The following is a 24,209-nucleotide window of genomic DNA, read 5'->3' as shown; positions in this document are numbered from 1 at the left end:
CTATGCTGATTGCCATCAAGTGCCCTTGATCCCTGCCTCCGTTTTCCCTCCAAATCTGGAGGGTCTGCTGCTTTTAAGTTGGGCTTTACAACTTTTTCAGTGACTTTGGACTTACACACACACACAGTCACACACACACATGCATCTGTGATAGGCCAGATGGATCTTTCTGCAAGCAGCTTTTCAGCTTGTGCTTGTCGCCTACACAAAATTCTGAGGCAAAGAAATGCCAAAGGTCCAGCTCCCAGCTTGAGAAGGGAGAAGGAAAAAATACAGAGAAGAAACACAACCTCAAGATTATTCTGCCATCTATGTATCTTGCAGGACTTTGACATTCAAGAAAAAGCTCTTTAAATTCTTTTCCATAGAAATCACTCAAAGTGTAGGTAAAGATTGCTCTTGCAATTTTATTTTTATATTTTAAAACTTATCCTACTTACTTAGGCAGCATCATTAACCATCATTAAGTAAACAAGTTTCTATTATCACTTATCCTGAACACTGTCTGTATAGAATTGTTATGTTTTCCATGCAAAACAAATCACTTGCAAATCAAGTCCCGCCAGCCAGAGCTCTGAGGAATGGCAGCACTGTCCTTGAAATGCCACATCTGCCCCAACCTCTCCAGGGCAAATTTCAAGTCCGCCAGGCCACCTATCGAACACCATCCCACATAAACCCTCCAAACATAAATCTTATGTTACCATCCTCCTATCCTGACCAAGACTATTAGGTGATTCCTTTCGATGCCAAATCACATATTCTTAAAAGTTTTTCGTACCTATTAATAGAGTAATTCACACACACACACACACAGATTTTCAGTGATAAATGGATGCTGCTTTAGGTCTTTATAGTTATTGAAATAAACTTTGATCTAGAGGCTTTATTTTCTAGGTCACTAAATGTGTTGCTTATTTCTGTTTCCGAGTGCTTGGCATAATGTTTGTGTAGTCAATCTCCAATAAATGTTTGTTAATGCAGTTCAGTATTTGCGATAGAATCCCGATAGTTCAGCCTTCAACACAATTGTCTGACTTCTCCTTTTAGCACATTGGCTCTTGTTTTCCGTAAGTTATGCCTTCTGATTTTTCTTCTACCTCTCTGGTATGCCCAGAAATCATCACTTGGCCCATTTCCTTGTCAACACACAACCCCTAAGAGATCTTACCTTAAGTGACCTTATCCTGCCTGATGGCTTTAAAGTCTTCTTGTATACTGATTATTCTCAAATCTCTATTTCCTTCCTTGACTGCTCCCTAGAAACCAGATCAGTATATGATCTTATCAACTGACATCATAGGGCATATATGTTGAATATACCTGCTAAAATTAATGTAGTCTAAATACCAAACCTTCTCATCCTTCAATTTTCCTTATCTTAGTAAGGCACACCATTACTCATCTGGTTGCAGAAAATGAAAATGTAAGCATTCTTTTCCTCCTCAATTATGCCAATGAATCATTTCAACCATGGCTTCTAAACACATCCCTCCATTTGCATTGCTATAGTATCAGTCCAACCCTTCATTACTGCTACCACTCCATTAACCTAACTGACCTCCTGAGCTTCTAGGCTGATCTTTTTTTTTTGAGGTAACATTGGTTTATAACATTATATAAGTTTGAGGTGTACAACATTATATGTTTCAGGTGTATATCATTATATTTCGACTTCTGTAAAGACTACATCATGTTCACCACCAAAAGTCTAGTGTTCATCCATCACCATACAAGATGTCCCCCTTTACCCCTCTCCCCCTCCCCCCACCTTCCCTTCCCTTCTGGTTAACACCAGTTTGTTCTCTGTGTCTATGAGTTTGTTTGTTTGTTGTTGTTGTTTTATGTTCCACATATGAGTGAAATCATATGGTATTTGGCTTTCTCCATCTGATTTATTTCGCTTAACATAGTACCACAAGATCCATCCATGTTGTTGCATATGGCAAGATTCCGTCTTTTTATAGCTGAGTAGTATTCCATTGCATATATATATATCACATCATTTGTATTCATTCTTCCATTGATGGGTTTAGGAAGCAATTTAGGTTGTTTCCAAATCTTGGCTATTGTAAATAATGCTCCCATGAACATAGAGGTGCACGTATCTTTTTGAATTAATCTTTTTGTATTTTTTGCATAAATACTAAGACGTGAAATAGCTGGATATATGGTGTTTCTATTTGTAATGCTTTGAGGAATCTCTATACTGTTTTGCATAGTGGTTGCACCAATTTACATGACTACCAGCAGTGTATGAGTGTTACCTTTTCTTTGCATTCTCTCCAATACTTGGTATTTCTTGTCTTTTTAATAATAGCCTTTCTGACAGGTATGAAGTGATATCTCACTGTAGTTTTGATTTTCATTTCCTTAATAATTAGTGATATTGAACATCTTTTCATGTGTCTGTTGGCCATCTGTATATCTTCTTTGGAAAAATATCTGCCCATTTTTTAATTGGGTTGTTTGTGTTTCTGTGGCTGAGTTGTATGAGTTTTATATATATTTTAGATATTAACCCCTATCCAATATGTGATTTGCAAATATCCTCCCCAAATCAATAAATTGTCTTTTTCTCTTGTTGATGGTTTTCTTTGCTGTGCAGAAGCCTTTTAGTTTGATACAGTCCCATTTACTTATTTTTTCCTTTGTTTCCTTGTCCAGGCTGACTTTTAAACCTAAATCAGAGGATGTCATTTCCTTATTTAAAGCCATCCAATGAATTCCTATTGCTCTTAAAATAAAATTCAAATTTCTTAACACAATGAACAAAGGCCTACATGACCTGGCTCTTCCCAACACTCTAACCTCATCTACAACCACTTTCCCACTTACCATTACCCTCCACTCACACTGGGCATTTTTCTGTTGCTTGAACGCACTAAACTCCTGGAACGTGGGCCTTTGCAATCCCTGTGCTTTTTGACTGGAATGTTCTTCTACCTCCATGTTCACATGAGCAGATTTTTATAATGTATATCTCTACTTAAATGATTCCTGCTCAGAAGAATTTCCATGTCTGCTTAATCCAAAAAGATAAGGAAAATTGAATAGTTTTCTGGAACATCACCTTATTTTAATGAATGTTTCGAATTATCTGGTCATTTTTTATTTTTGTCTGTTTTTAGAATATGTCTTGATTATTGCTGTTTCTTTATTGACTAGAATAGTGCCTAGTAACAGTATAAATATCTCCTGAATGAGTAAAACTTGATCGAATAAGCTATAGTGGGTAAGGGAGAATGAATTGTTTTCCAGTGCCGGTGAGGGGGAGGATGACAGTGCCATAACAACGAAAAAAGAAATACAGAAAAAATCAAATTTGGGTTTGGATAAGTCAATAAGTGTGGTTATTTTGAACCTGTTGATTTTGAGAAGACATAACTATCCTAATCTAATTAACTAGAAAACAAAAAGAAATGTTTAGAGATGAGAACATAGGTAACACTAGGGATTTTAGTTGCTTCAGTCAATAGGAATAAATAGAATCACAAGTGCAGATTTGATGGAAAAATGGGACATTGACTGAATGAATAGACGTTAAAGTCCCAGGGGCAACTGGAAGTTACCTAAAGGGGTCGGTCAGGTACCATAATGAATAGAGCAGGCTGATGCAAGGCAACTGAGAGTGGTGGAAACTAGAGAGGCCATGCTATTAGGACTTAGATGTTTTCAGAGGTATAGGAAATTTAGAATTTTTTTAATATTAAAATACTCAATTTCTTGTTTGTGACAATTTTTTTTTAATTTAAAAACACTTAGTTGTTCAAACCAAACACAGCAGTAGGCCAGATCTGGCCTCTGAGCAGCAATCTGAGTTGTGTGTGGGAGGAATGTAGAATGGAAAGTTGTTAAATATCTCTGTGGTGCACAATAGGTGCTTACAACGCTGAGGAAGTGTACTGTAGCCTTTCGTTAAAACAGACCTTGTGCCTGTGTATCTGCTGCCACTAAAGGTTCCAATCCTACTCTTTATGAGCATCTTGCTTGGATAGCACCACTTCTACCTACTTCAGTGAGCCAGGAAGTGGACTTTCTAAATGCATCATCTCTTCAAGCACTCTAGACATGGTGATAGATGTTCAGTTAGTATAAAACAACATATAACGTGATCAATTCAGAAGCTGGTAAATGAAACCGGGAAGTTGGATTTTTAAATAATCCCACATTCTCAATTCTGAAAATTTGGGAGTCTTTCAACTATTAGTTGTCATTCCTTCTCTAGTCGCTTCATTTCTTACCCCCTTTTAAGGTCTATGGCCCACTCACTAGAATTTAGTACAGGCTGCTTTCAACTCCTTATTGCTCCATTTTGCTCATTCTGGTCTAAAGGAATAATGGTAGAATATTTCAAAGATGATCACAATCAGTGACAGCTTATTTTTATTTTAATACATCATTTTCCTAATTCCACCAGGAGGTCTCCCTTTGCCCTTGGTGGTTGGTTGGTTGGTGGGTTGGTTGGTTAGTCCTTGGTGCAATGGAGAGAATAATCTTGGCTTCCCTCTCAGCTTCCAGGCCTTTACCTGGTAACTAATCCACAGAGCACCTCCATATGGAGTACCAGTTTGTCTTTTATCAGTATTTTTCTCTCTCTAGGTCTAGTATCTCATGCCGCCATTTGAATTCACAATCAGAGAATAGCTGAGCATGAAGAAATGTATCAGTACTTAACGAGATTTTCTGTACTACTCCTGTTCCCTTTTCCTTTTCTTTCCTTAGAGGCTGATTTTCTACTCTGTGGCTTGTCAATAAAATAGAAGGATGTTCCTACTTTATTTCCAGAGGATACATGGAGAGTTGCATTTTTTACCACTGTGATTAAGAAAGAAATGTGAAAAGATTTGCATATTTCAGAATTTGTGATAACAGGCATGATTTTTCTTGGCGTTCTCAAACTGTCTTTCCAGCTGAGAATGACTATGTGAGTGGGGATAATTACTTTAATTGTGTAAGTTATGTGAATGAGTTGGTTACTCATATTTTAGTCTCAGGAACAGAGGGGACATTTTTCTAATGATAAATATATTTGAATTTCTGAATTTCATTATTATACAGTAAAAGTTTTATTTATTATGTTAAGCCATAGAGAGATAATCTGAGATTGCATTTGATATGAATGACAAAAAGATACTACATATATTATTTCAGGATAATAAATACCTGGGGAGCTAACATAAGGTATAAGAATAAGAGAAATTAGAATAGTCAAGCAACAAAATTCTTCAAGAGCAGAAATGTTTTAATATTAAAATTAAATAGCGCTTAGATGTTGACTCTGCCTACCAAAGATGAAAAGTATTATAGACATTTTGCAAACATAAAAAGTAATCTAGATGAAGGAAATCAATAAATTTTGCATGATTTATCATTGACTCAAAAAAAGAGGTGTATCTCATTATATGACATAAGAAGATAAAATGATGAAAATGAATGATTTCTCTGAATCATAGAAAGACTAAGCAGCAATGTGAAATAGCATAAAATTACTATTTCAGATAAGTGCACATTTTGTTCTAATGGCATCAAGTTATGCTCAAACATTTATTAATAGAACTTCTTATCAAAACCTGGAGCTTGATAAAGACAGCAATTGATGGTTAGTTTGAAATCAAATTATTCAAAATTTGAGTAACTCAAATAAAAGACCACCCAGTTTGAGTAAAATATTCTAAAATGGCTTATAGAATAACAAAGTATGTTGTATTAACTCTCAGAGCTCATAAAGAAGAGAACCGGAAATTGAAGATATAGGGAGCAAAGTTAGAATGCAAGCTGAGAATTTCATTGGGTTACTCTCTGAATCTTAAAGCTAACATTTTTTTCTCCCACATACTATGATCTAGATAATTGAAGCCAAGTTGCTTTTCTCCTTAAATCATCTGTATAATAGCCATAACTCTCTACTTCATGCTGAGTGTGCACAAATACAAACATAAGCACAAAAATTACAAATGGCAGAAATACTTAACTTGAAACATTAAAGTCTTGCAGATTATTTTACTCATTTCTTATTTTTCTGATTATTCTTATACTCAAAAGCAGTTCGAGTTGTGTGTGTGGGAGGAATGTGGACTGGAAAACTGGTAAATATCTCTTTGGTGCACAATAAGAACTTATAATGCTGAGAAAATGTACAACATGGAAAAAGTGTGGGTGTGAAATTAGTATGGAATGAAATGGGACTCTCATAATGTGCATCTCCTATAGACCACCAGGACTGGGAGACAGCTCGAAAGGAAAATTCCTGGGGTAACTCTTAGGTTGTGAAAACCACAGGATACCATACTCATGAGGAATTTTAACTACCCAAACATCTGTTAGCTTAAAAAAAATTCAACAAAACACGCCTCATCAAAGAAGCTTCCAAAGAATGCAACTTTATGATCTAAAAAGAAGAAAAACCAAATAGAGCGTAAAGTACACCTTAACGTTTTTAAAATAAGAAATTGTTAATGAATTGCTGTACATTCAACTATTTTCCTTAATTTATTTTAAATGGTGTAATGCACTTATAATGTGATGAATGCTATTATAACAGAAGTAGATATTATCTCTATAAAGAAGCCATTATATAATGATAAAAAGAGATATTAGCCATCAGTAAATAGGAAAATATAATCTAAAACATAAAGAAGCCCATTTGATGCCAGTGCATTTTTGGGATAGTCTCTATTCTGTTCCCACTAGAGGAAATGAATATAATTTATTCCAGACATGATGGTTTTACTTCTGTGAAATTAATTCGATGCTGTTGGAAGTCTTTTAAGTTAGCTGTCTGAGACTCCCAAATGTGTAATTCAAGACAACATCTCTCTCTTCTACACCTGTACATTGAAGTTGCCGGTATGACCACTTAGATTTCTACAGACTTCTCAGACCCCATATGACCACTGCCTCTACCCCATGGCAAACCTTTTCCTCTCTGTGTGTTCTCTGTTTCAGTGTATTGTACCCCTATGCATCTGACAGATCAAGCCAGCGATTAAGGAGTCATTCTTAATTCTTTCTGCCCATCCCCAACCCAAGTCCATACCTATTGAATTTATCTTCTAAATATTTCCTGATTTTATTTATTTTTCTCTGTTAAAGATCTCTAAATACAGACCCTTAAAAATTGTCTCCTGGATTATTACAAAAGATATCTAAATGGTCTTTCTGTTCCCATGTTCTACCCTCCACCTGTACCCAGCTTTTGAATACACCTGTCTGATCATGTTATTCCTCTGCTTAAAATCTTTGGTAGTTTTCTGTTTGCCTGTTGTGTAAAAATCATAGCTTTTCTTATACTCTATAAGGTTATTTATGATTTTGCTTCTATTCCCCACACATGCCTTGTTCTTTCTCCTTTATGCTCCAGAATCTTTGCTATTCTTTTTTACTGTTCTTTCTGTCCTCTTCGTTTGGAGACTAGCTTCCTTTTCTTTATGTTTCACATCCAACATCTCCTTTGTGAAGCCTTCTGTAAATTCCTCTTTTCATTCCCATCTCCCAAAACTCGTTTCGAAGGTACCGAACATACTATGTCATAACTGTTTCTCTCTCTCTCTGTTGTGGAACTCTGAGTTCCTTAAGAGCTGAGATGACCAGGTGATCATGTCTCATGTGTGTTCTACCATACATTCCTACTCAATATCTAAAACGGAATGAATATGGCATTTAGACTCAAGGAAGGTATTTGACTTCAATGCAAAAGTATTTCAGTGTCAAAATTCATCATATTACAAAATAGTTCATACTGATTTCTTCAATTATTATTTTTTTTGCCTATAACTTGTCTTTCAAGTACTTGCATGGTTATTGCAAAATTAAAATTCTCCCAGTCAGTTGCCATCTATATTTGACATGTTCAGCTTATTTTATTTCACAAAACCAGTCTACTTAATATTACTGGCTATTCTTTATGTTCACTATTCAGTAATTAACATAAGAACTATGAATTATTGCATATAGGAAAGAAATTTTCCCATCATAAATTTAGAATGATTTCAAACAATGAAGGAAAATAAATGTCTATTTCAAAGTGGATTGAAGCATTAACAGTATCTAGATGATTAACTGAGGTAATAAACTATTAAGGAATTTGTACAGGTGGGATCATAATAGGTTTATAGTCCATGAAGAAAACAAAGGAGAACAATGCTTAAATTTGGGCTGCTAAGTATGATTACATAGAGAAGATATTTGGGTGAAATAATAATTTAAAGGATATAATAGTAAGCATATAAAATTAAATTATTTAATAATGCACTCAACTATATATTTAATTCAAAAGCACTTTTACCAGATTATTAAACAAGTTTTCCAGGATTTAAATAAAAATATTTTTAAATCCCATTACATAAGCAAGTAGAATGTGTTTTTCAGCAAAATCAATAAAAATCCAAGACTTTTATAAAGATTATCAGCATGTTATTTTTTAAAATCATTAACGTTATAGAAATATTGGTTATCATAACGAAAAAAAGGGAAAAAATCTTTCCCCCCGTTATAGCTAGCTGCATTTTATTTTTTTAATTCAAACAAATTCTCTCAATTTCTCAATTCAAACTTCCAATCTCATGTTGAATTGAATTTATTCTGATTCTTCTGAGAATCCTCTTTCCCTTTGTTCAGATGGAAGTGTGAGGTAGGCTTAAGTCTTTGTGCCTTTTGGTAATTAACCTCAGTTCTAAACTGCCTCAGCATTAAACCCTGGGTCAGCAAGCATTAAGCTCCATTTCTTGCATTTACCAAGGAGAATTCTGATTTGACTAAGCAAAGCTCCCAATGGTGAAAAGGCCATAGGATTACTATGCCTGGTGGTTTAGGGCACTTTTTGGTTGGGTCTAATAACTGAATTGAGAGCCCTAGACTGGGTAGTTAGGGATAACAACAACAATAGCTAAGCTCATTGAGTGTCTACTATGTGCAAGTACTGTGCTAACTACCCCGCACACATCACTTCATTTGTGAACCTCATCCATTTCTAAGGTAGAGCCTGTGCTCTTAGATTTTGACTAGGACTTGAGCAAAGCCTCATGGTGGTATGAAAGTATCAAGAGGTGGACGGGTGTTAAATATGATTAGAGAGAAGATATTCAGGTGAAATTGTAATTTAAAGGAAATAATAGTAGGAATATAAAATTAAACTATTTAATAAAGCATTCAACTATATATTTAATGTCAAAGAAGCTTTTGCCAGATTATTAAGTGAGTTTTCCAGAATATAAATAAAAATCTTTTGAAACACCATAAGCAAGGTGGGGTCATAATAAGTTGATAGTCCATGAAGAAAACAACGGAGAAGCATTCCATAAGCAAATGGAATGCCTTTTTTTGGCAAAAGTACTAAAAACCAAACCGTTGAAGGAAACTTTAAGGATCATCACTGTGGGATATCATTAACTCTGACAACTGGAACTAAGAAAGACCTGGAGATATTATACAAATGTCTAGTACATAATACAGCCATTGCCAACCCCAAACAAATTGGGTGGGACTTCCTCTGAAACACATAACCTCAAACTATATATACATTTGGTTTCTTTCCTCTTTAATGATACCCTTGATATTTACTTTACCCTGATTATGCCTGCATACAATGAATGGGAGGATGAGGTAGCAACATTTATCCTGGCCCTAATACTCCATTATAGTGATGGCCTTATCTGAATTATTCCCGTTTGTTCCTACATGGAGCTTCAAGGTACCATAGAGCTGACGATACTTCCTTATGATGATGCCTTCTTATGTTCTTATGAAACATGATGACCTTTATTACTCTAAGAATTTTGGGAATGGGAGAGAGTGATGGTAGGGAGAAACCTCTTTATATTTTATCCAGAAATCAAACAAATGAAGGTAAGAGGAGAGCAGTCTGTAGAGTTTCTGTTGGCTGGATGCACATTTCCATGTTTTTCATCAGCTCCCAAGCCCTCCACCAATAGTTCCCCAGCCTTCACAGAAGCAATAATTTAATTTCCCTTTCCAACCTTTTTACCAAGAGTTGTAATCATTGGGCACCTAATCTGAAGAGTAATACCACTGCTTTTTCAAATGGTATGTTGATACCGTAGAGCAGTGGTTCTTAACTTGGACTTTAGCACTAGAATCATCAAGAGAGCTTGTTAAAACACAGTGTTGAGCCCTACCCAGAGCTTCTGATTCAGTAAGTCTGGAGTGTGGCCTCAGAATTTGCTTTTGTAACAAGTTCCTGGGTAATATTGATGCTACTGGTCTGGAGACCACATTTTGAAACCACCATTACAGAAAGTTGTTTTATAAACATTATGCTAATCTAGAAAAAGATGTATTATCTGATCCTAAAAATAGTAACACTAATTTCAGAGTATTTTCATTCTTATCTGGCATGGTTAGTATCGGAGGTAAGAAGGGTGTTTTTGTATTTTGTGCTTTTTTTCAATTTAAGCCAGCCTGAAATGAGCCAGAAAACTACTCATTAAGCATCAAAGAAAATGGTCATACAATGAAGTCTAATACCAAGGACTTCCATGAATCATTCTCAGTACTCATCCAACAGTCTAAGTGGAAAAATTCTTAAGCTTGTAATATTTGCCCTTTTGATACCATCTTGCTGTTGGGAAAAATCTAACTATAAACCAAAATTAAAATCTTGAAAAATGGTAGAAAATACTTCATGCACCAATAGTAGAAATCACTGGGCTCTAGGGAAGGGTGGCTGGTTATCGCAGTGTTGTAACCAGCAGGACGTGTCCTGAGGTGTTCTTGGCCTGTGCAAATGTGGTCAAGTGTAATTGTTGCACTTCTTCAAGGCCCTGATGCCCTGACTTGTTTAAGGTGCCAGGAATCCACCCAAACCACCCAGACAATTAGATTTCTTCTAGTCCTGAGAGACATCTAAAACTCAAAGCCAATTCTTCTAGGTGTGCTGAATCAAAGCCAACTCATAGTGCTATATTAACACTTGTCTAGCTGAAAAAGAACAGAGTCCTTCATTTAGTGATGACAGTTGCTGGGAATCTGGTAATCCAATGTACCAAAACCTGAAACTAAAATACCGTGGGAGGTAGGCCCTTTAAATACACTTTAAACTGAACTTAAATTCAGATAGATGTACAGACTATTTAAATCATGTGTACAGAGCTCAAAATTTTCTGTCTTGTGAACTGCTATCAAATCATTTATTTATTCATGATTTTCTTTTAGGAAAGTCACTACAGCATGGTGCACTAAAAACTACAGAGTGTTTTTCACAACAGTTTTCATCATTAAATTAAATTTACAGGGATCTGCAGAAGACAAAGTTGCTAATAAGTCTTTGAATGTGCTTGTTCTCAAAGTGTAGAAAATTTGATGGTTCTTAATCACAGTGGCATAGACTTGAGGGCCTTCAAACTTTTATATGGACTAGGCAAAATGATGGTCTATCCAGACTCACCTTTCAGCTAACACACTTAGCATGGGGACACAGATGGATGGGAAAGATGACCCTGACCCACATAAGACCCACATTCCTGTGCAAGGATAGAAGCATGATAATCAGGAAATGATGGTTGTTAGTTACAGAAAATGCATTATTGTGAAAACCAGGGGGAAAGTGCTTATGAGAGGAAGTGATTGGATTATGGGGAAGGAGAGAATAAGGATAGATCATTCCTACTGAGTAAATTGCTGTGATTTATAAGAGAAAGGGTAGAGTGATATCTTGGCCCATTACTGGCTAGATTCATTTCACAAACAATCCTAAATCAGAATGTGACAGTTTATGGGGAGACAAACAAAGTCTCCCGAAGATGCGTACAGTTACTCAGCTTTTAAACCGGCATATTTTCAACTCCCCCTACCTTACTGCTATCAGCTTACCTTATTTTGGTAGTTGACATTCATAATTATAATTTTGTATTCCCCCTATGTAACTTCAATAATAGTTTACTATACACTGTTGTAAAAGAAAAATAATAGTGGATATATTATATTATGTATTTTTGGTATCTTGATAAATTCTAAGAAAAAATTACTTAAAAGAAACTTGAAAATTTTGTATGCTTACAATACTAAAATAATTAGATGCTGTTTTATAATAGACTTGGACATTTTGATCTTCTAAATATTTCTCTTAAATTATGAATTAATCAGATGATTATCTTTCCTTGCTTTATACAGATGAAATATACATTCAGCTATATATTACATGCATATTATATATTCACGTATCAATTTAGTTATGTGTATGTTTACTTTTATTTTTCAGTTGAGACTTGAGTTCTTATTCCATCATATTCTAATCCTTCAAGAATACAGATTGATATAATAAATTCTAAGAGATATTTCTCACAAAGAATTCAACACAGGAAACACTTGTATAACAAAAGAGGCAGTTTCAAGTTTACTGAAAATGCAAATGTTGTTAAGAGTCATCATTTCTTAAAAAAAGAAAGAAAGAAAGAAAAACACTTTGGGAAAAGTTCAAGAAATGGCTTTAAAGCACAGCTCAGCAAGGGGCTAAATACCTTGCCTTTTTATAATGATTGATTATAGTGTGTAGAACTTAAAATATTTAGTAGCACAAGTGGTTAGTATGTGCCGTGAATGATCTTTGAATGTCATTTTTCTCTCCACTCTGCTTGGGGTAGCAGACACTCCTTGATGAGGGCTTTGATTGCCAGTATGAAATGAATGATTGCAGCATTGCCATTTCACTATGAAAGACGAGAAGTTGAAACAAGGCATCACACTGCTTTCTGAGCTGGTCTACAGACATACTTGCAAGACTAACCAAGGTTTCCCTTGGGAAATGGTTTTGGATCCATCCTCAGTTGAGATCCCGAAGGTCTAGGCTACAGAGCAGGGAAGACATGGACATATTTCTCTGGAAATATAATAAATTAATTTCATCCACATAGTCACAGAAAAATCTCATCAAAGTTCTTGTCACAGAAAATTCTGAGTAAGCTGTCCATGATGGCTGGGTGATAAAAACATACCACCTTGCCTGCCTGCTAGAATAAGTTGGGTTTAAAAGTATAGTCCTGACAGCCACTGAGTTGGTATACTTTATACAGGTACATGAATCAAGTAGATTCTGGAGATAATCTGTGCTCTTTTGATCTAACTAATTTTGACCCATCTTATTGGTATGAGTTAGATACCAAGGATCATAATCTATAGAGGTCTTTTTTAGTTCATTATAATGAACTATGACATTTGTCTTTTTTGTCCAGGATATTAGTTCGTACAAAGACCTTAGCAGTGGCTTTAAAGGCTCGGCACAATCTGGTTCCCATTTCCTCTCTGACTCTCATTCTGACTTTCTTGGCTCCACACGCACTGAAGTCCTTGTAATTCCAAGAATACAGCAGGCAAAATCCTGCCTCAGGGCCTTTGCAGTGGCCATGCTCCTTCCTTTGATTCCCTTCCTTCGAACCTCCCCGTGCTCCCTCATCTCCTTCAATCTGCTTAGAGAGGTATTCTCTGACTACCATATTTAACATAATAATTTCCATCAGCATCCTCATTCCCATTATCCTACTTCATTGTTTGCCATGGTACATGTCACTTCCTAACATGGTGTATAATTTGCTTGTATATTATATATTAATTTATCTAAATTTTTATAATACGCTTATATATTATTTGTCTCCCTCTAATAAAAGAAAGCTTCCGTGATCTTTGTTTCTTTGGATCTCTTCTATATCCCCAGCACCTCACAAGTGTCTGGCAAGTAGTAGGTGTTGGGTGAAGGAGAGCAGTCACATTCTAGAAGCTCTCTGCGGATAAGTCCACGTCTACTTTGATGCACTTTGTGTCTTCCTATGCCTGGCACATAGAAGATACTCAATAAATATTTGTTGGATGAATATATAAATCTCATCTAAAAGCCAACAGAATATTTGGGTATGAATAAAGAGAAGGGGAGCCAGAAATATTTTCCTGTCCTATACCACTTGAAATGTGTGGCCTGTCAGAAAATTGTCCTTGTCCACACTTGTTCTTACAGAACTGGAATGCAAGTTTTGCAAAAACATTGATAATCAAGGAGGCTTCATAAATTTATGCTAAGCTTCTAACCCATTCCCATACAGAGGAAAAGGCGAAAGATAGGTCATTGAAACCTGCAAAACATTTTTCAAAGCAAATTTCTCCACGAACAGAGTATGTAATAATGATCAGTAATAGTGTACGTGGTTCTGAAGCCCATCCTCTTGTTTAACATTTTGAATAAAGAGATTCAGAGCTACTGTTTGTTAAGGAGAAGGTGGGCATGGCATTTGTAAGGAATATCCAGCTTGGAAATGTTGCCACTCTTGAAAATGGAGTGCCTTATTCTGTGAGGGCATCCAAAAGCAGTATCTGTTCCTAACTGTGCTGTTCTTGTGAACTCCGTCAACATTCTTTGACTGTTAATACATGAATTAGCTTTTACTACTTCCTTTATCTCAGTTTGTACCCATACCTAGTCAGTCCCTAAGTTCTTTCTATTATATTTTGTAAATGACTCTAGGCTTCAGCTCCTCCTATCTACATCTACTGTCACTGTTCTAAATTGGAGCCTCATCATATCCCACCTGACTTTTTGGAAAAGCCTATATCAGGACTCAATGTTTCAGGGGCTTACCTTTTTCATAGCTACCTGAGTTTTCTTCCTAAATCATTAGAAAAATACTTCCTTTCTCAAAAACTTTCAGTGACATCCCATTGTTTAAAGAATAAACTTCAAACTCTTTATCACAATAGTCAAGTTCTCCCTAACTTAGTTCCCAATTACTGTTTGAGGCTTGTTCTCTACTGTATCCTTCCATGAGCACTGGTCTCTCTGTGACATCTCTGTTCCTTGAATTTAGGGATCCTGGATCCTTTTTGTATCATGAATTCCTTTGGCGGTCTGGTGAAATATGTGGATCCCTTCCTAGAGTAACATTTTTGAATGCATAAAATAATAAACATAAGATTACCAAGGAAAGTAATTCTACAGCACTAAAATTCTTTCTGTGGACCCTGTTGTTTATGTCTTTGTGGCTTTGCTTATGATCCTCTTAGCACAGAAATGTCCCAAACCCGCTCTTCTGGTCACTGAAATCCTCTCATCTTTCAAAGCCTATTCATTTCCCCTCTCCTCTGGGCAGCCTTACTTTGACTCCCTGCCCCGTCTCTATTCACCTCTTTGCCCTTTGCCCTCTCATAGTAGATTATTTGCATTTCTAATTACTCCCTTATCTTTAGTTTGCCATTTATTATAATATATTGTCTTAATTGAAAACACTGGGCAAAACACTAAACTGGCCACTTTTCACATTTCGTTGTCTTCATTAGTCCCTTTAGAACACTATGAAATGTGCATATGAAGAGGAAAGTGAGGTGCAGAAGTTTTGTTGTTTGGTCAAGATCACACAGCTTGTTGCTCTTCTAAATTATTTGAGGAGAAGAATATTTTATCTTCCTTTTTATATCTTCTCAGTATCTATGGAATAATATTTGGTCAATAATATTTGTTCATGTGGATTTTAAAAATCAGATATACTCGGAAATACTTATCTCCCAATATTTAATGTCCCCAGAATTGACTGTGGGCCACAGGAGGACAAGATGTGTATAACAGTGTTCCTAGGCCAATGTCTATGCCAAATTAACTATCACTAAATAGTTCTTAACATACTATAAACTCTTCTAATTCCTAGTGGTTTCACCAATGAAAACTTGCACAAGGTTTTCAGCAGTCGGTTCCTTAAAATATCACGTCTTGTTTTTCCCTCTCGATGAAAAAACAACAATAATAAAACCAGAACGAATTAAAGAATTTATGTGGAATCATAATGAATTCAGGGAATGTTTACATATTTAATAATAAGATCAGTTGTATAACCTATTTTCTATGCTACTCCCTCAGTGAAAACAATAAAACCAACCCAATTTTCATTCGTTAGACAATGCATTTTAAATCTAATTTCCTCGTACCAGTTTCACTTTTCTGCAGTCAAATATGCTTCCGCAAGTTTAAAACGATATTGTTAGCCTATCTATTTTTAAATAAAAATATTTATTTATTCAAAAGATTTATTTTAGCACTGTAATGCTTTCTTTTCAAAATTATTTTGAGTTTAAAAAATCGTGTATTTATGATTAATAATTTCTCATGTGGAAGTTTTTTATGTATATTAAATATTTTGGAAGGAATTGCATCTTTTGATTTGCCAATCATGCTGTGAACCATAAATTAATGTATAGTTAATTCATGATGACTATCCATTTTTCATGGTCTTTTCTATTATTGTACTGTAGCAAATACTAACTTAAAAGTAGCAGGGTAATTCATTTTCTTTTTCATAGCTCCAGATGGTCCTCCTGAAAATGTGTATGTAGTAGCAACATCACCTTTCAGCATCAACATCAGCTGGAGTGAACCGGCTGTCATTACTGGACCAACATTCTATCTGATAGATGTCAAATCGGTAAGGCACGTCTTACCTTCTGTAAAAGGCAGTAGAAAACACTGTTAAGAATACAGGTTTTGGAATCAGACTATTTGAATTTGATTCCTAGCTCTGTTAGACCTTAGGCAACTTACTTGACCTGTCTGTGTTTCAGTGTTCACATCTGTAAAATAAATAACATTAGTACCCAAGGTACAGAGGCTTTTTGAAAACTAAATCAGTTAACATGCATAAAGAACTTAAAACATTGCCTGACACATAGTAAGTGCTCAATAAATGTAAATAAAGTATTGTTACCATGATTATTATTGTACTTATCTTCAGTGTAGAGACGATGTATATAAACCCAAGTGGTTAAACTGATAGCAATACATTGGTTTAAAATACAGTGAAAAAGAACTCATAGTGCAAAAGGAGAAGGGAGAAGGCTTTAGGGGAAATATCTACCAAATAAGATAACATTAGCGCTTAATCTTGAGGAATAATTGGAACAGAACAGGAAAAGGAAATGCAAGAGAGGTGTGAAAGAGTAGACTTCATTGAAGAAAAAGCAAGTAGTTCAGGAATCCCCTGTCATGGAATTCCAGAAGATGCTGAGACATGAGGCTGGACCAGGAGCAGACTGCATACGATGTTATGGAGTTTGGGTTTTATGAGAAGGGCAGTGGGGTGCCAACAGAGGAATTAAAGCAGTCGGGATATAGCTTTCTGTTTCACAGGATCAGTGTGGTTGCATTGTAGAGGATCGTTTTGGAGCAGTCCTGGGGGGGTGAAATTAGGCAAGGGGACAAGAAACTCTCAAAGTAAGCTGGCCAAGAAAAGATAAGGACAGAAGAAATGTAGCAAGGGAACAGAATGAAAAATAATTTAAACCTACAGGATTTGGTGAAAAAAATCAGGGGATGGTGAGTGTAAAGAAGACTTGAGGATGACTTTGAGATATATGATTTGGAAAATTGTAAGGAGGAATAGATTTGCAGAGGGAAAGACTGGATTTCCTCTACACTGAGTTTGAGATGCTTGGGAGTCCGCCAGGTGAAGATACCCAATTAGCAGTATCATATATGGATCTGGAACTGAGGAAGGAAATATGGGTTTGCAGATCTGGGAAGTGTTGGTATTTAGGTGATAGTTGAAATGATGAGAATAGATGGGATTAACTGTAGAACATGTAGAGTAAGAATCTCTGCTAATAAGCCAGACAGGGAAAGACAAACACCATACAATTTCATTCATATGTGGAATATAAACAAACTTATGGACAAAGAGAACAAAATAGTGGTTACCAGGGGGAAGAGGGGTGGAGGGTGGCACAAGGGGTGAAGGGGCACATTTATATGTGTCTGACAAATATTAATATACAACTGAAATTTCACAATGTTATAAACTATTTTGACAACAATAAAAAAAAAAAGGAATCTCTTTTATAAGAATCAACCAGAGGATAGAATCCTAGGGAATACAAACGTACAAATAAGAGGCCACTGAAGACATCAACTTGGAGGAGCCATCCAGACAGAAGGAAGCTCAAGCATAAGCATCAAGTCTTTCATCTAAAACAGGGTGGTCAACGATGCAAATAACACGGGGTTGTTAGCTACGATTAGGATTGGGAAATACCTCCTTGGCACCCTCTCTAGGTTTTACTGGGCCTGATGACCACTCTCTTTTGGTGCATACAATGCATTATATTAGGTAATTTATGGTGAATTTTCCTCCCCTTTTCTTCCCATCTCTGTCTCTTGTTTAGCTTTTATAATTTTATGTCTTTACAGTATATCTTAAATGGAAATAGTTCTATCTCAAAAGACCTGTCATAATTAAAATAAAGTTTAAAGGGATTATTGATGCATCAGTTCTCCCATTCAGGCTTCAGTTTATGTTCATTTTTTAGAGCATGTTTGTGAAGATTTTTAGTTTATAATAGCAAAAAATAATCAACATGATGACAAATGCTCTGGGAAATGCATTAAAAGCAAATTAAAAATGATAATGCTCTGCTCTATCAAATAAAAGACACATTATTAACAAAATTTGTTCTATCTTGGAATTTGTGCTTAAAAGAAGGGAAAATAAGACATTTTAAAAAGTAATTTATAACCTCATCCTCTTAACATTCTTATTGAGATTAAAAATGAGCAAGGGAAAGAGAAGGACGGAAAGATAACTAATATTGTAATTGCTTATTTTCTGTAAGTTACATGTTGGCTTCTTCATATGCATTATCTTATCATATCTTATTTTCTCTAACAACATTTTGGTGTAAATATTATGTTCATTTTGCATAAGGGGAACTGAGGCACAGAGACCATAAACAACTTCTTAAATAGTGAAGAGCTAGCTAAGACCAGCAGACAATGGTGTGATAAGAGAAAGGAAAAGTCATCAACTAGCAAAAAAAATTGCCAAATTGAAATATATGCTCACCAAAACCCCTTTGGATCAAAGATAGCAAGAAATCAAACAGATTGTAGGACTTCTCACTTTTCCTGGGATTCTTGGAACTAAGTAGTCATTTAGTTCCTTCCTTCATTCATTCAACACACATTTTTAAATACATCCAACATGCCAGCATTGTGCTAGGTTCTGGATACGTAGACATGAACAAGAATGACGTGGTCACTGTCTTTGTAGAGCTTATCTGCAGCTCATTTCATGAATATGTAACTACCTTCAAGAGTCATTGGCTGCCAGGCCAGGGAAGAACACACGTCATTGAATTTAGGACTTAGGCTGCAGCCTTGGCTTTGCCAAATACCAGCCACAAAGACATAAAACTCTTTCCTTAAAAAACTCAAATTAAGCAAAAATTGACAATCTTAAATGAAGAGATATGGGTGCAGATATCTTCCTGGATGATTCTACTGGAAATTAATGCATTTTGTGGTCCTTGTTCATTGTCCCTTTATTTTTTTACTTAATAAATGCTTATTGAGTATCTTCTATTCCCTACAATGAGTGTGCAGTATGCAGTTTTTTCAGAGTATAAACTATCAAAGTAAGTAAGTTCGTGTTATGGGGGATGTAGGCTAAAGAGGAGACTTTCACAGAACAGGATAAATTTGTTCTGGTACTTGAGACATGAAGAGGGTGTGCCAGGTGCAGAAGGGGGCAGGCGGGGCAGGAAAAGGAGAGAAAATAGACCAAATGTCTAATAACTGACATTGTATGTAAAACCACCACACTTCAAAAACGATGGGAGACATGTCATAATAATAATACGTGATCGAATATAATACGAGCAACAAACTTGAAACTGATTGAAGGCAGATGATGGGTCAAAAAAAGTCTGACATTTCAGTCCTGGGCATGTGGATGAATAATGGGTAATAACAATGAAGGCGGAGTAGGTTTAGTGAAGACAGATAATGAATTTTTGCATATGCTGTATTCAAGGACCCAACATGTTTTTGAACTTTATTAAATATTTTTAAGATCTGGAGGATTATATACATGCCATGTCTTATTTTTACTACTTGATATTTGTTCTCCATTGTTTTAGTGGAAGGCATTGGAGTAGTTTAATTTCACTTTATGAGATCAGGCCCAATGACCTGTGGTAGTGCAGAGAGTTCTTGAAAGACCTGGGGGCAAATCCTATCTCAGCTCCTAAGTAGTTATGGACTCGTAAGGAATTCACCTCAACTCTGTAAAATCAGAGTTCAAATAGTGATAGTAGTCAGGCAAGCAACATAAAGGAGCCATCAAAGTGAAGTCAAGTGGGTGGGCGGTGATGAATTGGAGACCCCTGCCCCATTACAGAAGTCACCTGTCACTCAGCTCTAGAAAATTGTTACCCAGCATGAATAGAAGCTTAGTCTTAAGGAAAATTTTAAAAGCCAGATTTTTATGTGATATTTAAATGTTGACAACTAATTAAACATACACACACTTCCTACCAGTGAGTACATGTGTCTGATCAATTGGATTTCTAAGCTGACTTGTTTTTCTACCACTTTCGAGAAGCGAAACATCTCCCTCCACCACTCTGGCCTTGAAAACCCTATGAACAGCAGGGGAGCACTGTCTGATCGAGCGCCAGAAGGGGAGAGGATGGTGCAAAAAGTCCAGGCAGGGTTCTACTCTGCTGTCCACAGGGCGCTAGGATTCGATGACTCCATGGCACAACCACAAACCTGAGAGAGCACGCATAATAAGATTTCAAATTTTTTGATGTTCATCTCAGGAAAAGCCCTACTACCTACTGCTAGAAATTTTTTGCTATGTTTAATCCCTATGGTGAATAGGCCAGATTCTCCATCAGAGATAAACTATGTTTGAAAAAATTATATGGCTATATCTAAATATACCTAAGGATACTCATTTGTGCACATGTAATAATTATGACATCCACAGTTAATCAACTCCTTACCCAGTGCATGTGAAGTGCTAGGTCAGAGTTTTTCAAACTGCCATCATGACCAGCATTTTTAAATGAACTGGAGTAAAATTAAAAAGAGCAGAAAAATATCAAAGTGCATTTCAGAAAGAAGTTGTATTTCTGAAAATCATTTTTTACTTATAAAGAAATATATATGAGTGTATACACACACACACACACATACATATATCCTGAATTATGTTACAAATGTATTTCCTTTTTGTGGGTTATGGTAAAAAAATATCAAAATCTCTATGCAGCTACTTCAGATCTATTTTTTCTAAATCTCAACAAAATCAGTATAAGTAGATTTATTACCCCAATTATACATACACAGAAAGTAAGACACAGAGAGCAGAAGTGACTTGTCAAATGCTACAGAAGCTGTTAAGTAACCAAGGTGGGGTTAGAACGCTTGACGGTTGGACACCAAAACCTATCTTTCTCACGTAAAACATTGGAGTACAAAGTAGAGGTTCACGGACTACAGAGATGACTTCTGCCTGTTTATTGGGTGGGTTGATTGATGGTGGTTGGTTGATTGGCTTTTTTTCCTTTTACTTTCATTTGTCAAAATAATTCTAAGTAGCACTTTAGATTTCCCAGGACAATCTGACTGTAAAATAATAATAATAATAATAGTAATAATTTGAATTTTGGCTGGATAAATATATCCCGCGTAGCTTTGTATTGTTGTATTGTAGTGATTTGTGTCTCAAGTGCTGCTTCCATTCATTGTTGCCTACTTTTTTCCTGTAGGTTGATACTGATGAATTTAATATTTCCTTAATTAAATCAAATGAAGAAAATAAAACCATAGAAATTAAAGATTTGAAAATATTCACAAGGTATTCCGTGGTGATCACAGCATTCACCGGAAACATTACTGCTGCGTATGTAGACGGAAAGTCGAGTTCTGAAGTGATTGTTACTACTTTAGAATCAGGTAAGGCATATTTTTCATCATTGCTAAAAATTAACTGAAAGTTTGGTGTCTTTTTTACACTTTCTCACACCCCACCCTCAAAGGGTAAGTGTTACGAAAATTTTTAAAGCGTATAAATATAAAATTCAGTGACTCACTGTGATTGACAAAAATGAAGGTTTCCATTCACATTTTCAAAGCAAGGTGGAATTATGTAGAACAATCAGTCTTTGTAAATACACAATCAAATTAGTTCATAACAAGGTACCCAATTGTACTTTTTTTGCATTTATTTACACACTCAATGTTTCAGAAATTGAGTTACCTTGCCTAAGACATGATTTTTCCAATTGTCTATGGCCTGTAATGCTTCACCTAAAAATTTCATTGTAGTTATTTGTGACCCATGATTTCAATGCACATTAAAGTAATAATAGTCTATTGTTAAGTAATCTGGACTTCAACATTAGAATCTAGGTCATGTTTGCCATATCTGTTTTCTTCACTTAGTTAAGTGACATGTTTTATTAACATGTTTTATAATCTATATGATAAATAACAGAATCTATGCAGATTTCCTCAAGTTCCTATGAACAGGGTTTGAATGAATAATAAGATTGTACCATTCAAAATTAAATGTAGAAAGTCAACATCCCAGAACTCGCTTGCCCCGCCCTCCTTCAGACTCCTGATGTTCTTTGCCACCAGATGTCTCTTTGGAAAGAGCACATGAAGGGATGTGCTGTTATAGTTTCTTTGTTGCTATCTGTAAGGTAAGTGTAGGAGGTAAAAATATTTTTAGCTAGTCTTTTCCTTATGTTATATACTCTACTGTCTATAAAATTAGGGTTCTAAATGAAAAGGTACATCTTATCCTCAACACCTTAAAATTCCACTTTTTTCCATTTTGCTGCCACGTGTATCCCAGGTATCTGTTTTATTATTGTACTTTTTGCACTTCTCCCTCATTCTACCCATCTGTGAGGAAAGATGCTGCTGAACTTATTCACATTCATACCATAAAGCGTTGGTTGCAAATTTTAATATGCCACCTCTCCCAGGGATGTTCTAATTTAATAAATTTTTCCTAAACCTCCAAGAATAGAATTTTAGATGTAAAACCAAACCTATTTGGAAGACAGGAAGTTCTTTCTAGCACTTAGAGAATTCTTTCACTTATCCAACTTTAAACCTAATTCTATTTTTAGAAAAAGTCTCATAAAATAAGTATTTCTCATGTACTGTAAAAATGTATAACAGCAAATGTTGTGAAAATGTGTTGAACCCATTTGACCTTTATTTTAGTTATGCATGTTTCCACTTAAAATGTGATATTTGACACAATAACATATTTATCTGTTCCTCTTTCTTTCTTTTCTCAGTTTTTTTTTTTTGCTTGCCACAGGGCACTATGTATAAAGATGATTGCAAGAAAATGAAGCTTAAGCATCTGAGCTATTGACAAGCAAATATTAAAAGCCTTCTTCATGGAGATTCATTACTTAGAATGGAAGAATATATCCATTTCAATTTGATCAAAATACATGTATTCATTCAATCAGCCGTTTATGTAAAGAACACTAATTATATAGTAAAGCAAGAACTAGGTCCTGTATTCATAAAATGATCTTATCCTCACGTATATCATTTTCTTTCATAATAATGTATTAATACTTAGCTAGTTATACTTTAGGCTAACTTTTATTTAACAAAAATAAACTGGAATATCTGGAATATATGAAGAACTCTCAAAACTCAACACTTAAAAAGATCCAATTAGAAATTTGACAAAAGACATGAACAGACATTTCAACAAAGAGGAGATATGATTGGCAAATAAACTCACGATAAGATAGATTTTCAGCATCATTAGCTATTAGGGAAATCCACATTAAAACCGCAGTAAGATCTCACTATGCATCTATTAGAACAGATAAAATAATAACTTTAAAAATAGTGATAACACAAAACGCTGGCGAAGATGCAGAAAGACTGGCTCTCTAAACACTGCTAGTGGGAACGTAAAATGGTGTAGCCACATTGGAAAATAGTTTGGTAATCTTTTAAAAAACTAAACATGCACTTATCACATGATCCAGCAATTACACTCTTGGGCATTTACCACAGAGAATTGGAAACTTATGTTCACATAAACATCTGTATATGAATGTTAATAGCAGATTTATTAATAATAAAAAAACTGGAAACAACCCAAATGTTTTTCTATGATTAAATAAACACTAGTACATCTAGAAAATGAACATTACGCAGCAATAGAAAAAGAATGAACTATTGATATGTACAACAACCCTGATGGACTTCAAGGTCATTATGCTATTGTTTTTCTTAAAATGACAAAACTATGGAGATGGAGAATGATTACTGTTGTGGGGAGGCATGAAGTGCAAGTACAAGGGGATAGTTGGAGGAAGGTTCTTCATGGTGATGGAGTAGTTTTTGTATCTTGTTTCTGGTGACGGTTACAGGAATCTATACATGGGATCAAATT

At 35.4% G+C, this 24,209-nt stretch overlaps 1 protein-coding gene across 1 annotated transcript in view; it reads left to right on the top strand.

Moving 5' to 3' along the window:
* The window catches only part of PTPRQ (protein tyrosine phosphatase receptor type Q), a 196,858-nt gene that overhangs the window by 113,265 nt on the left and 59,384 nt on the right, over positions 1-24,209 (top strand). Inside the window, exons 28-29 of the mRNA XM_046646540.1 lie at positions 16,291-16,412; positions 21,535-21,721. Coding sequence (XP_046502496.1) covers positions 16,291-16,412; positions 21,535-21,721 — 309 coding nt within the window. The remainder of the gene's footprint in view (positions 1-16,290; positions 16,413-21,534; positions 21,722-24,209) is intronic.

This window comes from Equus quagga, chromosome 19 (assembly GCF_021613505.1).
Source record: "Equus quagga isolate Etosha38 chromosome 19, UCLA_HA_Equagga_1.0, whole genome shotgun sequence".
Classification (NCBI taxonomy): Eukaryota; Metazoa; Chordata; class Mammalia; order Perissodactyla; family Equidae; genus Equus; species Equus quagga.
This window is presented reverse-complemented; position numbering and strand designations above follow the sequence as displayed.